The sequence below is a fragment of the Kogia breviceps genome, chromosome 2 (genome assembly GCF_026419965.1).
Source record: "Kogia breviceps isolate mKogBre1 chromosome 2, mKogBre1 haplotype 1, whole genome shotgun sequence".
NCBI classification, from domain to species: Eukaryota; Metazoa; Chordata; class Mammalia; order Artiodactyla; family Physeteridae; genus Kogia; species Kogia breviceps.
Window position 1 is genome coordinate 35174992 of NC_081311.1, and position 17442 is coordinate 35192433.

At 36.7% G+C, this 17442-nt stretch overlaps 1 protein-coding gene across 4 annotated transcripts in view; it reads right to left on the reverse strand.

Moving 5' to 3' along the window:
- Window positions 1-1529: 1529 nt before the first annotated feature.
- BTAF1 (B-TFIID TATA-box binding protein associated factor 1) overlaps window positions 1530-17442 on the reverse strand; it is a 96846-nt gene continuing 80933 nt past the window's right edge. For all 4 annotated transcript variants that reach the window (XM_059055431.2, XM_067025053.1, XM_067025054.1 and 1 more), the window contains 13 exons: window positions 16787-16939; window positions 16436-16557; window positions 16179-16346; window positions 13959-14036; window positions 13698-13827; window positions 11532-11673; window positions 11259-11389; window positions 9503-9628; window positions 7910-8062; window positions 5205-5416; window positions 3801-3960; window positions 3244-3414; window positions 1530-1761 (listed from right to left, as the gene is read on the reverse strand). In XM_059055431.2, the coding sequence (XP_058911414.1) occupies window positions 1618-1761; window positions 3244-3414; window positions 3801-3960; window positions 5205-5416; window positions 7910-8062; window positions 9503-9628; window positions 11259-11389; window positions 11532-11673; window positions 13698-13827; window positions 13959-14036; window positions 16179-16346; window positions 16436-16557; window positions 16787-16939 (1890 nt within the window). In that variant the 3' untranslated portion in view covers window positions 1530-1617. The remainder of the gene's footprint in view (window positions 1762-3243; window positions 3415-3800; window positions 3961-5204; window positions 5417-7909; window positions 8063-9502; window positions 9629-11258; window positions 11390-11531; window positions 11674-13697; window positions 13828-13958; window positions 14037-16178; window positions 16347-16435; window positions 16558-16786; window positions 16940-17442) is intronic.

Genomic DNA, 17442 nt, shown 5'->3' on the forward strand with positions numbered 1-17442 from the left:
TAAAGTCAAGAATTTCCTTTTTGTCTTCCACTAAATCCTAAATAATGAAAAAATAATCATTTAATTAGTAAGAAAGAAGATCTTGAGCTTTTTTAGAACATATCTAAACTAATAATCTTTTGCTTTTTCTAGTGATCATTTCCTACAAATAACACACAGTTGCACATATTTTTACAGTTAAATCTTTTTTTTATTCTCTTGTGGAATGCTATGTTTAATGTTACAGTATGGTTGTCAAAGCTACTGAAATGTGACACATATCCATGTCTAAATGCTGCAGAACAGTATAACTTTATTTTAACAAAAAGTTATTTTACAGCTGAGGTCTGATGGTTTTGAAACCAATGCCTATGTGTATGGCCAGCCACAAACCTGGGGGATGTTTATTTCCTGTACATGTATATACAAATATATCCCATACATATATATGCACACAGGCATGTATTAATTTATGTGTGAAATATATAAAATTATATACATACACATACATGCATATCTATATACATATACCCACCCTCACTATTGAGCTCACTTTTCTAACACTAATCAGCTTCGTGCCCAATTATTGCTGCCCAGTATAACTACATGATTTTAGTGCCAATACCAAGCACCCTTTTGGATGCAGGATAGGTACATCTGTGCATATAGATACGTGTATTTATGTATGTTTGTGTGTATAAAGGAATCATTTCTCCCTTTTATGCTTCAGTCATGCATTACTACAATAAACAGTCTTTTCACCATAGGTTTTGAAATTCTAAACAGTGTAAAATCTACTTCTGGAAAACTGTATAGGTTCATAGGTACAAAAAATATATATTTTATATATATATATATATATATATATTTATATATATATATATATATATATATATATGATTGAAACCTATTGAGTAGATATGTTCTCAGAATCTGGCTATATCCTAGCCCTTAGATAAATTAAAAGAACACCCTCTTAAGAGGATGTTATGATAGCCTTAAATAGAACATTACCTGTATTTAGAATAGTTGATATATTTTAAAAGTTGACAAAATGATGTTAAAGATTTGAACAACACTATGCCTTTGCATTAAATATATAAAGGTTTCCACCAAAGGCTTGGTTCAATTCATTGTCTAAGATTTTCATGTTCCAAGAGTGACCAGTATTATAGTCATTATTCTTAAAATTATGGCTCATTAAGGCTTTTATACAAATAAAGCCCTAGTTATAATCATTTATAAAAACAAGTTCTCTTTAAAAGGAAAAATGTACATGAACACTAAAGTACTCATGGATATTATCCTGTACAAAGTGACTACTATGTAGATAGGAGGCTTGTTCCCAGTAAGAACACCTCATGGTAGCACATGTAAACCTGGTTTGGTTCCTCTGCTCTGCAGCTATTCAGCATGTAAAATTTAAACCATTTCACATTAACATTTAAATTTAATACAGTGCAAATGTTTGAGAATAACTTGTTCCCCCCAGTGAAACAAGAACCAGCGTTATGCTGAATATTCTTCAGATCTATTTACACATTGAGCTAAAAAAGTTCACCATAAACTTTGAAATCTGCTGAATATCAGCAGAAATGTTACTGAACTAGCAGCAATTGCACTTACAGTATTTGATAGTTATGTGAGAGAACGCATGAAAGTTTCCAGGCTGTACTCTGAATCGTATTGCTCTTGATCCCAAAGATCGCTCAGGTTTTCAAGAACTGATTTCATACTTGCTTTTCCAGAAGTAGAGGTGTCAGCTTTTTCTGCTTTGCCATCCTTACGAAAAATTGGCAGAAAGATAAAATGAAAGATTGATTTCAGAAATTTTATTTTCCTTTAAAATATCATACTTGTTTCTAACATTGCACTTTTTCAACAGTTAAACACTTCAAAATATGGGGAAGTTCGTGAACTCGTAAGATACCCCATTCTATTTTCCCACAGCCCTAATAATTTATCATTTTATGCTTTTTATTTGAGAAGAATTTTAAGAACATTGCAAAGAACTCACTGTTAACAGTGTCACGTTGGCTTTGTCATTCTTCTCCCCTGTGTGTGTGTGTATATATACACACCTGTGTATATGTTAGTATTAGATATATAGTTTAATTATCAGCCTTTCCCAGAACCATTTGAGAGTAAGTTGTAGGTATTATGCCCCTTTATCCCAAGAACAAGGACATTCTCTTACATAACCAAAGTACAAAGATCAAATTAAGGAAATTTAATATTGGTATATTAAGATGATCTCATATGTAGTCCATATTCAAATTTTGCCAATAAGATCCTTTATGGCAGTAGTTCTTGCTTCCTTGGAACACCCCTTGAGCCCAGTTTCTGCTTGCTGAAAGTTACCCATAAGGATATTCTTTCAAATGGAATAAAATACATTTGAAGCAATCCATGTTTCTTTGAGCCTTTTTTCTGGGTTACACAGATCTTGTTCTTTCAACCTCCCTTACGTGACACGATTGAAGAACCTTTCTCCATTCTGGCCATCTTTTGGGGATTCACTGATTTGTTACTGTTTAAAATGCAGCACCCAGAACCAGACAGTATTCTAAATGTGGCTTAACACACACAGAGTAGAGTGGAACTACTTTCTCTCACATTTGGACGCTATAATTCTGTTATTACAGCTAGTTTAATTGCATTATATAAGGCCATTTCTCACCCTAATTTATACTGAGTGTACAGTTAGTTGATTTTCTGAACCTACACAGGACTTTAAATCCAACCTTATTAGTTTTACATTATTAGATCAACCAATATTTCCAGCTGGTTCATCCTTTGATAATGGATTGTTATCTGATATATATTAGTTCCATCATCCACAATAACAATAATAGCTACTATTTATTATCTTCACAACTCTGTAGTAATATAGGCATTGTTATCCTGCCAAGGCTGAAGATGATCAGAGAAGTTAATTTGCCTAAGGTCACCAGTTAATAGGAGGCAGGGCAAGAAACACAGACCCAGGTCTAGCTGACTCCAGAAACAGCTGTCCTTTAGCAGGTAGGGACTAAGGAAAGAAAACCTGGGGAAGACACTGGAGACATCAATCAGAAATTCAGACCTTCAAACATCCTCTAGTATCCTAGAGAGTTTTATCTGGACATCAAAAATTCCCTCAAAGGGTTGTCTAGGTGATACTAAAGTGAATGACTTTTGCTGCTCAAAAAAATACTTTTACCAAGCAGTCCCAGGAAGTCTGTGAACACATTAAAGATACAACAAATTGTGTAAGTTCTTTACCTTATCAAGAGTAAACAGATCAAGGAGTTGATCTGTCCCCATACTCTGCAAACTAGAATTCTCTTGGCTAATAACAGTATTTGCTATGTTCATCTTGAATTTCTGCAAACCCATTATTTTCTCTTCCAACGTTCCTCTGGTTATCAATCGGTACACATTAACCACCCGTTTCTGAATGAGAAAAAGAAGTTAAGCAACTGTCGCATGAATAAATGGGTAAGTTTTGAGATTTACCAAGTCAGAGGGCTTGCATACTTCTACTAAGTACTTAACTACCATTGAATTGGGATTGGGTTTTCTTTATTTATCTGTGCCCATGACCTTAAAATGTTTGTAGACGATCACAGAATATTAGGAATGGACAGTTTCCCAGGTTTTCTTAGCCCAAGCACCTCATTTAATGCATGAGGAAATGGTGCCACAAAATTAAGTGACTTGCCTAATGTCACAACACTTACTAACATAAGAGCAGGAACTTAAACCAAGGCTTCCTGTCTTTTGGGGGGAGTTATTTTTCCCAGTGCATAAGTTAACACCTGTGAGTGTTGACTTTTTACCTGCCCAATGCGATGGGCCCGGTCCATGGCTTGTAGATCACGCATGGGATTCCAGTCATGCTCCACAAATACCACTGTGTCAGCGCCTGTTAAGTTTAGCCCCAGGCCACCAACGTGAGTTGTAAGTAAGAGAACATCTATGGATGGATCATTGTTAAACCTAAAAACATAGATATTAAAAAATAAAATTAGTACATTTCTTCCTAAAGTTCAAGTAAGAGAAAGTGAACTGTTTGTTTAATAAAAATTAAAGGGCACAAATGAGAACACTGCTTTATAATCCACGACATAGACATTTCTGTGACCACCTGAGTTCAGACTATCTTCTTTTAATATACATAACATCTTTAGTAGTAGAAAGAAGGTATTCCAGAACATGTCAGAAATTTCATACCTAGCAATTAAGTCCAATTGCAAAATGGATGCAAAAATGGAACACTAATTATAATTAAGACAAAACCCAACTATGAACCTTTAACATACGGAGACAGAAGAGTGTAGAGAAAGGTTAGATCAGTCAGGGAAGGTAGAAGATTAGCGTGCTGAGGGTTGCTAAAATTGTACTAGTCCTAGAAGATATTGACAAAGGACATCTGGTAGCTTCTAGGAAAAAGAAAAACTAACATTACTAAGCTACCATTTATTACTCACTCTGAGTCAAGCAATGGGCTTTGTACTTTATATGCTTTGTTATTTAATTGTTACAATAGCTCTATAAGATATTATTATTGTTATTTGAGAGACTCTCAGGCTGTGTGGATAATAAACAGGCCCAAGAGAACACTGCCTCAATGGTAGAATCAGGAGTCAAACTGGGTTCAAAATCCCTTCGTGGGGCTCTGTTTTGTGCCTAAAAATCTCTTAGGGATGCTTGTTAAAAATGCTCACTCTTGAAGTCAGCAGGCCAGGGACAGAACCTAGGAATATGCATTTAAAAAAATGAACCCCCTGAGATTTCCAAAGCAGAGGGAGCAGACCACACGTAAGAAACACTGCATTCAGTGATTCTGCTTCCAACTTGTTTTCAGCAGAGACAGAGGGATCAGGATAAAGAGCTTAGTTAAGCCATTTGTTTGCTTCTTCCTGCCCCAACCCCCATAAACAGATGAGGGGAAAGTAGTTATCTCTATTTTTTGTTGATGCCTTAAATTTCTTTCATGCCCTTAGGAGTGCTTTCCTAATAGAGTCACACTTTTTTCCCCCTAACTAAACAAACTATTCAATTATATTTCTGCAGTTCTGTATTTTAAAAAGGTAAAGATTTAGTTGGGTTGAATTATACAACAAAAAAACACATTTGCAAATATCTAGCCAAAGAAGATACTTCATGAGGCAAACTTCTATGTAAGTAATAATAATAAATTGACTATAACTTGATTTGTTAAGATTTTAGAAGCCACTTACCGTGAAACAATGGAATGCCTCTGACCAGGAGGTATGCTACCATCTAATCTCAAGTAAGTGACAGAGGGTAAGTGAGGTTTGAGAAGATCATGCTCTACTATGTCAAGCATGCTTTTAAGCTGACAGAAGATCAGTATCCTGTGCTGGGCTACAACAGACTCTGTGCCACTCTCGGAAGTGCTGCCATTTCCCAAACCACAGTCCAACAGCAACTTGAAAAAAGAATCAATTGTTACACAGATGTCCAATAAAAGTAGGCAGTCAATCTCACCAAAATAAATATTTCTCTTTGTGGTGCGAAAAGGTTAACTTACCTGTGACCTGAAAAACAGATTAGCATTTGGGGCTCTCATAACATTTTCTACACTAGCCCGTGTGAAATCTAAAATCTTCATCCATTAGTTATTCTCGATAAAATTTAAGCCAGAATAACTACAAAAAGCTAAAACAATAAAGTCCAGATTTTACAATAAGATCTTAATTTTTAAGGCTAGAAAAACTAAATGGTATTAACATTTACATTAACCTGAAATTGGTTCCTTTAATTTAACCTTTCTAAATTTCAGAATTTTTTAAAACTCCATTTTTAAAAGTTATACCAAGAGTGACATGAACAACTGGCAGAGCAAGCAGTTCCTAGAAAAATAAATTCCAGTGATCCACACTAACACATATTATAATCAAGCTGTTAAAAGACGAAGACAAAAAGCAAAATCTTGACAACAGCAAGAGAAAAGTGACCACCCCCTCACCACCACACAACCTGTGGGATCTTTGTCTCCCGACCAGGGATCAAACCCGGGCCCCGGCAGTGAAAGCGCAAGTCCTAACCACTGGACTGCCAGGGAATTCCCAAAAGTGACTTCATGTAAAAGGGATTCTCAATGAGATGAACACCTCTTTTCTCATCAGACACCATGGAGGACATGACCAAGAAAGTTAAAAGACAATCTATAGAATGGGAGAAAATATTTGCAAATCATATATCTGATAAAGGCTTAATATCTAGAATATAAACTCCTAAAACTCAACCAAAAGACAAACGATCCAATGAAAAAACAGTCAAAGGACTTAAACAGGCATTTCTCCATACAAATGTCCTAATAAGCACATGAAAAACATCATTAGTCATTAGGAATAGCAAATCAAATCAACAATGTGATAACCACTTCATACCTATTGTGATGGCTATACTTAAAAAAAGGAAAATAAGTGTTGGTGAGGATGTAGGGAAATCAGAACCCTGGCACATAGCTTGGGAATGTAAATGTTGCAGCCACTGTGGAAAGCAGTTTGGCAGTTCCTGAAAAAGTTAAACATAGAATTGCTATATAATCCAGCAATTCCACTCTTAGGTCTAATATCTAAAAGAACTAAAAAGAGGGACTCAAACAGATACTTACAAGCTAATGTTCATTGCAGCATTATTCACAATAGCCAGATGGTGGAAACAACCCAAGTGTCATCAACACATGACTGGATAAACAAAATGTACTGGTGGTGGTAATAACAACAACAACAAAGGACTATTATCCAGCCATAAAAATGAAGTACTGATACGTGCTCTAACATGAACGAACCTTGAAAATAAGTGAAATAAGCCAGCCACAAAAGAACAACGATATGATTCCACTTACATGAAATATTTAGAACAGGCAAATTCATACAGACAGAAAGTAGATTAGAGGTTCCCTGGGGTTACAGAAAGGGGAGTGGGAAGTTATTGTTTAACAGGTACAGAGTTTCTATTTGGTTGATGGAAAAATTTTGGAAATAAATAGTGGTGACGGTTACATAACACTGTGAATATTATCAATGCCACAGAATTCTACACTTAAAAATGGTTAGGGCTTCCCTGGTGGTGCAGTGGTTGAGAGTCCACCTGCCGATGCAGGGGACGTGGGTTCTTGCCCCGGTCCGGGAAGATCCCACATGCCGCGGAGCGGCTGGGCCCGTGAGCCATGGCTGCTGAGCCTGCACGTCCGGAGCCTGTGCTCCGCAACGGGAGAGGCTACAACAGTGAGAGGCCCGCGTACAGCAAAAAAAAAAAAAAAAAAAAAAAAAAAAAAAAAAAAGTGATTAAAATGGCATATATTATGTTATATATTTTACCACAATTTTAAAAAAAGCTGTATCAAAAATTTAACAAACAGGGCTTCCCTGGTGGCACAGTGGTTGAGAGTCCGCCTGCTGATGCGGGGGACACTGGTTCGTGCCCCGGTCCGGGAAGATCCCACATGCCACGGAGCAGCTGGGCCCGTGAGCCATGGCCGCTGAGCCTGCGCATCCGGAGCCTGTGGTCCGCAACGGGAGAGGCCCGCGTACCGTCAAAAAAAAAAAAAAAAAAAAAAAATTTAACAAAATTTATAAATAAAAGAAATAGTAAACACCTCAGTAATCTTTTTCTTTTTTTTTTTTTTTTTTTGTGGTATGCAGGCCTCTCACTGTTGTGGCCTCTCCCGTTGCGGAGCAGAGGCTCCAGACGCGCAGGCTCAGTGGCCATGGCTCACGGGCCCAGCCGCTCTGCGGCATGTGGGATCTTCCCGGACCGGGGCACGAACCCGTGTCCCCTGCATCGGCAGGCGGATTCTCAATCACTGCGCCACCAGGGAAGCCCCTCAGTAATCTTTTGGAAAAGCAAATTTACTTACTGTTACAGACCAAGAATGTACAACACACATCTAACACTTAAAAGACCTACTTACTTGTTTCAAAGCCGAGAGTTTAGGGGCATGTTGAATATCATGGAGAGAAGAATTCTGAACTGCAAGTTTTTCAGTAGTACTCTTGAACTCTGGATGTTGAGGTGTTAAGACTAATGCTGGATGGTTGCACAGTTTACGTAGGTACTGTAATGCCTTTAAGAAAAGGGAAAAAAGTATATACAAGTCCCCTTCACATGCCACAAATGTTCATATCTCAGTATCTTTCCTATGCTAGTCCATCTATCTAAAATGCCTTTCTTCCCCTTCTCACTCCTCTGCTCATTTTTCAAGAAACAGTTCAGGTACCTCATCTGTGATGTCTTCATCTATGCTTCTTACGCAACTTGTATTTATTCTTGTGACAGCATTTATAACTTGTATAAATTGTACTGTTTATGTCTTGTCTCCCCCACTAGACAATGAGCTTCTCATGAAAGAATGTTTTATTTATTAGCTCCTAGCTAACCCTTTCCCACTCAAAGTGCCTGACAATGCTGATAGATTATTCTAGAACTAGACATCATTTTCTAAAGAAAGGTTTCTCAAACTTCAGTGGGTATAAAAACTTCCTAAGCACCTTCTAAATCTGTAAATCTCTCCCCTCTACACAGTATTTTGATTCAACAGGTCTGGTGGTGGGAAGGGTAAGGTGGAACTAGGTGGTTGTGTTTCAAGTGGTTGTGTTTGAGAATCAGAACCCCCTCAGGTCTTTTTTTTCTTTCTCTGATTCAGCCATACCCTTTGTCTTTTGTCATTTACTTGGCTTATAGTTTGGGTCTCAACTGTATCTGTAAGCACTATGACAGAAACTGTGGGAGAGGTATAAGCCTTCAAAATCACCCTTTCCCATTTCTATCTTTAAAATTGCTACAAGTATTTAATTTATTGGTGACAAGGGGGTTTGGAAGGTATTCCACAGTGGAATATTTCAAAAGGGAAAGAAAAAAAGTGAGTTGATACTATCTCTTTTTTCTCAAGCACATTCATCATCTGTCTCAGAACTTCTGTGCTTTAGGTATCCTCTGCCTGGAATCACTCCCCCACCACATATCTGCTTGCCTCAATCTTCCTTCAGATCTTCACTCAAATGTCACCTTTTCAGTGATATCCCTGATCACTCTATTGAAAACCACAACCTACCGTGACTCCTATACTGTATAACCCCGTACTTGCCTTTATTTTCTTTTACATGATATATATATTTTACTTACTTAATCATTTTTCACCTCTACAAGGGAAGGGGTCTGTTTTGTCCACTGCTTTAATTAACCCCTGAGGTTAGAAAAATTACTGCCTTGTGGTATATGTTCAAATATTTTTTGAATAGAAAATAAAAGGTTCTCTATTTTAAAACCCTTCTTTTCATGTAATATACAAACATATTGCGGTTTTTACTTTAATTTTAATATTAAATTACTTATTACTAATTATGAAAATGAAAATAAATTAAATTGGTACTTTTACCTATTTTCAAGAATGTATACACAATACTGAAAAAAATTAAATAAATCCGTATTTCAGTGTTCCATGTAAAAATCGCTGCACTGAAGAACATTGTTCAACAACACTTAAAAAGTGGACTGTAATATATACCTGGAATACATGGCCTGTAGCTTTAAGCTTTGGTTTTTCAGTTTCTTCAGAAAGTGCAGCTGAAGAAACTGTTTCATCAACATCACACTTGGCACGAGACTTAGCAAAATCCTCGTAGAGCTGAACCTGTAAAATTCACCCCATGAAAGCAATAAGTATATTTATTTTCAGTTGTTCAAAACATAACTAGGAAAGGCCAATAAAAGCAGTAATTTAAATCAGCCCTCATCCAAGAAAATAAATTATGATACCTATATTTCACTACTTGATTACAGATGATCCACTGTATCTTGGTAAATTCCTTTTAAATTACATTTAGAAAACAAGTTTAACACATTGTTTGGCTGCTAAAATATTTTTAAAAATAGTCAAATAGTCCTAGACCCAATTTTTCCACTCTGTTCAAGAAGAGAAATACATTACCAGTAAAAGAGAACTTTAACCCTTACAAGTAAATGAGGAAATCTTCCTTAAGTGAAGTTATGTGGTCAAGACCCTAATAGGTATATTTCAAAAGACCAAGTTTAAAAAAGGATACTAACTGCAGAACCCATACCAAGTTCAAAGTATTATCTTGGAGTCTGGGTTCCTGCCTTGTATATGCTAAAACAATGTGAAAGGGAAGAGAATCTAGAGTGTTAGAGAACAGAAGTCAGAGAATAAAAACCTGTAGGTGCAAAACAAACCCAAATGTCACTTCCCTCCCCCAGCCCCCTTCCTCCAGACTACTTAAGTGTGTTTTATGAGGATGTTATAATACCACCACCAGTATATCATCTCAGGTTTTTTCATATGGCACCTTTTCTTTATTATACTTAACTTTAAAAAGTCTTCATTTCATACCTCTAAAAATTTTTCCTTCAAGAAATATTAATCCAATTTTTACAAATGAGGGATGGAGGCTCAGAGAGATGAGGTAGATAATATAAATGATCACAGAGCTCTTAGCATCTAAATTAGTGTCCTGTCCACTAAACTCAAGTTGTATAGATAAATATTAAAAGGTTAAATGTCTATACACTGGAGGGAAAGAAGCTATTTTCCAGGTATGTCTGTGTATCTTTTATTCATTTGGCCATACTAAATCAACTCTAATACTGAAACAGACTGATGCTCACTAACCTAGAACACAAAGTAAACGTTCAAACAGAAAATTCTGCTTATAGGCCATATCTTACTAAGACAAGAGATAGTTTCCCCTTACAAAAATACTGCACAAGGAAAGGCATACAATAAATTCCTTTGATAATGGTCTCTATGTACAAAATCAGAACTGTGCAGAAGCCAATACTTATTTTGAAAATTTACTGGCACTACTTTAAAAGGGACAAGGTTCCACTTCCCAGCTCAGCCCTGATGTATACACACCTATTATGCCGCTGTAAGGTATAACATTATAGGCAGACTTCTGGCCTTTTTAAAACATTGGCTTACTTATTTATCATTTTAACCTTCCAACTTTTTCAATTAACTAGACATATATAACAAAGGAATTATGATACTGGATTTTGTTTTAATGCTATATTCAAAATGCACATACCCAAATGTGTACTTACATATCCAAACAGATTCATTTAGGTTTTATCTACACCTGTTTGAAACTGAATATTCCTGAAGTCTAAGGAAGCAGAAGCTAGATTAGAGTGATAAACCAAAGGCTAAATCCCCTTTAGTCAATACTTTTGTGGTTTGTTCAAAACAGTCCCCTAATAAACATACCACCAACAACCACAACTGCGATCACCAGATTCCTAACCTGGAGAGTACTAAGAGTACAGTAATAGTCTTGAATAATTTTGGGTGGTAGATCCTGCAAAACATCTTCTTTCATTCTTCTCAAAAGAAATGGCAGGACTTGGCGGTGCAGTGCATCCATCGCGAGAACACCTATTAATAATAAGAGTTAACTTCATTCTATTTATTATTATTATTCTCTTATTAATTTCTCTTAATAAGATTAAATGGCTCCCAAAATTAGATATAAATTATATTCACTTGCACAGAGTATATAACTATCTCTTTTTCATACCTGCTTCTTGTTCACGACTGGAGCTTCGAGCATCCCTACTTGCTAATATAGGTTTACCGTATCTAGCAGCAAACTGGCGTTCAGTCCCCAAAAATCCTGGCATGAGGAAATCAAATAATGACCACAGCTCCAAAACGTTGTTCTGAGTATAAGAAAGGAACACCAGTTATCTTGTGTACTACGATTATTTCCTTATACTTAAAAATGGAACATTAATGAAAGTCCACTGTGATGACATAGATTATCACCACATTTTGGGGTATGTCTATATATACATATATTTTAAAGATTTTTTTGATGTGGACCATTTTTAAAGTCTTTATTGAACTTGTTACAATATTGCTTCTGTTTTCTGTTTTGGTTTTTTGGCCCCGAGGCACGTGGGATCTTAGCTCCCCGACCAGGGATCTAACTCACACTCCTTGCGAAGGCAAAGTCTTAACCGCTGGACTGCCAAGGAAGTCTCTATGAGTCTATATTTTAACGTGTAGAATTTGGAGAAAATACTCCATCCTATTTGGAGGAAACTTTCAAGTCTCTTCCACCAGAATAAGCCTTGGTCCATGGTATTTAAATCCTACTGGTAGGTTCCATCAAGTAGTAAATAGAAGAGGAGAAAGATGAATATATGTCTGATTCTTTCAACTTTGAGACTCAGATTAGCAGCAAGATTTAAGAAATTTGGCTAATACCACCATTTCTTCAACACAGGAAAGCCTACAAAAGTTTGGTTATAGGTCAAGTCTACCCAGTATTTATGGGTCATGAGGAACAGGCACAGGTTCTTTCCAATTCTGTTGGAGTTTCATTGAAAAAAAAAAAAAAAAAAGAAATCAACACTTTTTCATTTTGGATGCTTTTCCAGTATGTGTGGATCCTAAGGTACCATCCCATCTGTTTACCCCTTCCAGAAGCCCTCCTCACCATGCTCAAGCAGTGGCTCACCATGCTGGGCTGCCATTCTATACTGAAAACCCTTCTAATCCCACTTAGGCTCTGCCCCATGACTCATGGGCTACCATGGCTGTTTGTTGCAGAAACCCACCCACCTTACAGCTTCAGAGCTAAACTGTTGAGGTGTGGAAGGGGAAAAGAGAGCCTTTAAGCAAACAGATACTTCTTTTGTTGTGAAAGCTATAATCAATTTAAAAATACTGTGAAGTTTCCATATAAGCAAACAAATCTTGATATATCAAACCTAAAGTGATTTTTTTCCCTTATTTATCTATCTATTTATCTATTTATTTATTTATTTAGGCTGTGCTGTGCGGCATGCGGGATCCTAGTTCCCAACCAGGGATCAAACCTGTGCCCCCTGCACTGGGAGGACAGAGTCTTAACCACTGGACCACCAGGGAAGTCCCTTTTTCCATTTTAAATGTACTTTTTCTTACTTCCATTAAATTTTCATGTTTGTAATGATGTTCTCTCTTGTGGTTATTAAAATCTGAAGTGTTTACTTAATAGACAAAACCGTAATACTTTAGTAGTCAGTCCATCACCAAAAATAAATTTAAAAGAAAAGTAACAAATACATAAAGAACCATCATTTTTTTAAGAGTCAGAAGCAATCTTAGAGGTTACTTGGTGTCTACCCTCCTACCAACTGGAGAATGATGGAGGGTATCTTCCCATCAGACTTGGCTATCCAAGCTAGATGTGAACATTTGCAACCAATTCCACTGGAAGATAAGAGAATCTCTCAAAAATATCTAAAGGCATCTACATACTCAGCCATCTCCTTCCTTTTCCAAGATAAACTTTTACACTCTCTTTCCTTCAATTGCTTCCTAACCTCAGGTATTCATACCTCTCCTATATGATGAGTCACCTCTGAATCATCTCTAACTTTTCAATGTTAAATCAGGTTGTATTATACTGCAGAAGGAAGATGGCCAATGTGGAAGAAAATGTGACTAATGTCTCCCATATTTTGGACGTAAGACTTATGTTTACATAGCCTAAAATTACATTTTAAATATGAGATTTAAAACCTAGTTTGCTCAGATACTGCTACATACCAAATGAACTATTATAAAAGATAATTATTGGAAATTATCATTCCTATAAACTAAAAAAACCTCTTTAATTCACTGTAAAATGCGAAGCCTTCTCTCCACATGGCAAATATTTTAAAAAAAAACAAAAAACATGGTAAATAATTACCTGGATTGGTGTTCCAGAGAGAATAATCCGATAATTAGCAGTCAGTTGTTTTACTGCTTTTGACAATTTTGTTTTTCCATTTTTGATGACATGGCCTTCATCAAGAATACAGTAGTTAAATTTAATATTTCTGAAGAAAAACAAAAAATGTTACCATCTTTTACTGTATGTCAGGAACAATATGAAGTCTTTGAGGCAGGAAAATACTAAGTCTTTCTGAATTTGATACTAAGTCTTTCTTTAAAAAAGTTTAATTCTTACCTAAAGAAATCTATGTCGTTTCTCACAACATCATATGAAGCCACTATCAGATTGTGCCTTTTCACCTGATGCTGTAACCTGTATTTAAAAATACATAAGATTATAAAATGGGGAATCTGCAAAGTTTGTAATATGCTTTCAAAGGGAAAACCACAGATGCCATTACTAAGCCCAATATTCCCTTCTGCTTACTCTGCATCCATGACCCTGATACCTGAAGGCCATTCTTCTTATGACTTGGCCTTACTGCCCTAACTCAGTCTGATTAGAAAAGAGATAGGTACCTGACTCAAAATGTGGAGGTCATTTTAACTTTATTTGCCAACACCTCTTCCCTGGAGGCACTCACTATTCCTTTACCATTCCATGTTGTGCTGGTGGGTAGAGGGGGAGCTATCAATCACACATCCCCATAATCACCAAAGAGATGAAGCATTTTAATCAGGTCAAGCCATTCACAATATTTTATCCCCTGACCACAAAAGACTGGTTTGGGGACATGACCCAATCAAGGCCAGTCAGTCATCTCAAGTACTGATATATTCATGATGGGAGAGAGAAGATTTCTGTTTATTATAGTTGCCAAGCTAGGAGAATGTAGGCCTAAGACTGCCCATGGTCATCTTACCTACCAACAGTAGACTGAAGTCCAGTAGAGATCAACAGAACAAGTTATACGTGGGGAAGAGTAGTAAATTAGATGTGCCTGAAGCAAGAATTCACCCCCTGAGATTCTCAATTTAATTAATGAATTTGCTATTTGCTTAAGCTAGTCTGAGCTGAGCTTCTACCACTTGTAAATGGATGAATTCTTTTACAATAAATTTTTTTTTTTTCTCGGTATGCAGGCCTCTCACTGTTGTGGCCTTTCCCGTTGCGGAGCACAGGCTCCAGACGCGCAGGCTCAGCGGCCATGGCTCACAGGCCCAGCCGCTCCGCGGCATGTGGGATCTTCCTGGACCAGGGCACAAACCCGTGTCCCCTGCATCGGCAGGCGGATTCTCAACCACTGCGCCACCAGGGAAACCCTACAATAAATTCTTTAAGAGTACAAGCTGTTGAGCTGCCTGTGTTCCAATCTTCATTTAATTAGCTAAGTGACCTTCTTCCCAGGCCCCATGTCTTAGATTCCTCATCTGCAAACTGGGAACAATAATAGTACCCATACCATACCTCATAAGGTAATTATGAGGATACACAATTTTACACAAATGTAAATAAAACTGCTTAGAATGATGCCTAGCCAGTAAGTGCTCAATATATGTTAGCTATTAACAGAAGGGCAGCAAATCTATGGACTAATCAGCAATCTATGACTATCCAACCTTTAAAAGATGAACTGAAATCAGGGCTTCCCTGGTGGCACAGTGGTTAAGAATCCGCTTGCCAATGCAGGAGACACGGGTTTGAGCCCTGGTCCGGGAAGATCCCACATGCCACGGAGCAACTAAGCCCATGTGCCACAACTACTAAAGCCTGCGCTCTAGAGCCCGCGAGCCACAACTACTGAGCCCGTGTGCCACAGCTACTGAAGCCCGTGTACCTATAGCCCATGCTCTGCAACAAGAGAAGCCACAGCAATGAGAAGCCTGCGCACCACAACGAAGAGTAGCCCCTGCTTGCCGCACCTAGAGAAAAGCCCGTGTGCAGCAACAAAGACCCAGTGCAGCCAAAAAAAAATAAATTTATTTTAAAAAAAGATGAACTGAAATCAATGATATACCACTCTTCAACATTTGTATTTAGGAACAGAGATGTATTCGTTGATAGAAAGAAGGTAAAACTAATAGAACTCTAGTGTTTCTATGGTATCAGGGCAGCTAGAGCAAGCCACTGTGGAACAAAAGCATTTTTGGGGAGAGAGAAGAAGAGAGAGGGAGCACTTAGGGAAAGTGAGTAGAAAACGAGGATACAACAGAAGCACCTAGAAGATACTATGATCAGAAGACTTCCAAGAAAGGCATAGAGAATGGTTTTGGTTCCTGACAGTTTCCTAGCTCCAAAACTTAGAAAGCCCAACTGATTGTTAACAATGGCTAAAGTCCTTGAATTTTGATGAGTCTCACTGATTATATATCTTTATTATTCACTCACCTTTCTTAAGTAAGTTCCTATGTCTGACAACCAAAAAAGCTAACTAGAATTCATTTTTAATCGATTTTATTCTTCCAAACTACTTAAAGCAAAAGATAAAACATTTTTTGGTTGTACAGTTCTTACCTTATTCTTTCAGTGGGAGGTCCAGTATAATGCAATGGATTGAGATATTCTCTGGAGCAAAATTTACCTACTTCATCCACCCAATGACCTGTTAATGTTGGCGGACAAACCACCAAGGAAGGAAGTGGCATACATTCTGCCAATTTTGATCTTGCATATTCTTGGGCCCTTTAGACAGCAAAACACAATGAATTAACCAGCTTGTTTAAACTGCTCAGCATCTGAAAGCCTTCTTTTAAAATAACACTTAAAATTACCTGTGACAATGATCTCCTGCTAGAATGCAGATGGACTGTAAAGTTTTTCCTAAACCCATGTCATCACACAGAATTCCATGAAGCTTATACTTATTAAGAAATGCTAACCAGTTCACACCATCCTGAAAGGTTAGGAGAAAAAAGAAAAATGATAAATGTGAACAGATCATAACAAATTTTTTCTTGTAAAGAACATGTTTACACAGAGAAAAAACTCTGTATTTTTACAGGCAATGAGAAATAAATGGGTGTAAGACAATAAACAGAAGAAGTGAATTACTGAATCAATTTTTAAACTCTTCAAGGCACATTTACAAGGAATAGTCACTATTTATAAGTATAAAACTTTACCTGCTGATATTTTCTGAGTTCAGCATTGATTGGTACTGGAATCTTGTAATTTTCTAATTTTTTCCCATCTAACAATTGCTCCAAAAAGTGTCGTTCCTTGGCTTTCAACTGGATTAATTCTTCTGACATATTTGGAGGGTCTGGAATGCCTGCCTAAAATTGTTTTTTAAAGTGTATTAAAACTATTTGCTACTATTTATTAATTTTTCCATCCTCAGATTATGAAATCATTTCACATCTTATCAAAATACAAATGCAGAGATAACACAATATTGTAAACCAACTATACTTCAATTATAAAAAATACCAACAATAAAACATATATATGTATATATATAAAAATGCAGAGAAAAAAGCAATTCAAAAATAGTATGATTTTAAAGACTGGAAGACAAATATTTAAGAATTTGACAGGTATTAAAAGTGTTATAATGAGACTACTAAATAAACACATTTGAGATATTTTAAAGAACACAGCTACAATTTATTTTTTCCAGTACCATGCATTACTTGATAAAGAGGCAAATAAAACTGTATAGCTTATTTTAAGTGAAATCCTGTTACTGGAGCTTCTCAATTTTAGTGTTATGATACCCCAGGATATTGGTTCTCAAAATGTGGTCTGCAGACCCCTCAGGATTTCTAAGACCCTTTTC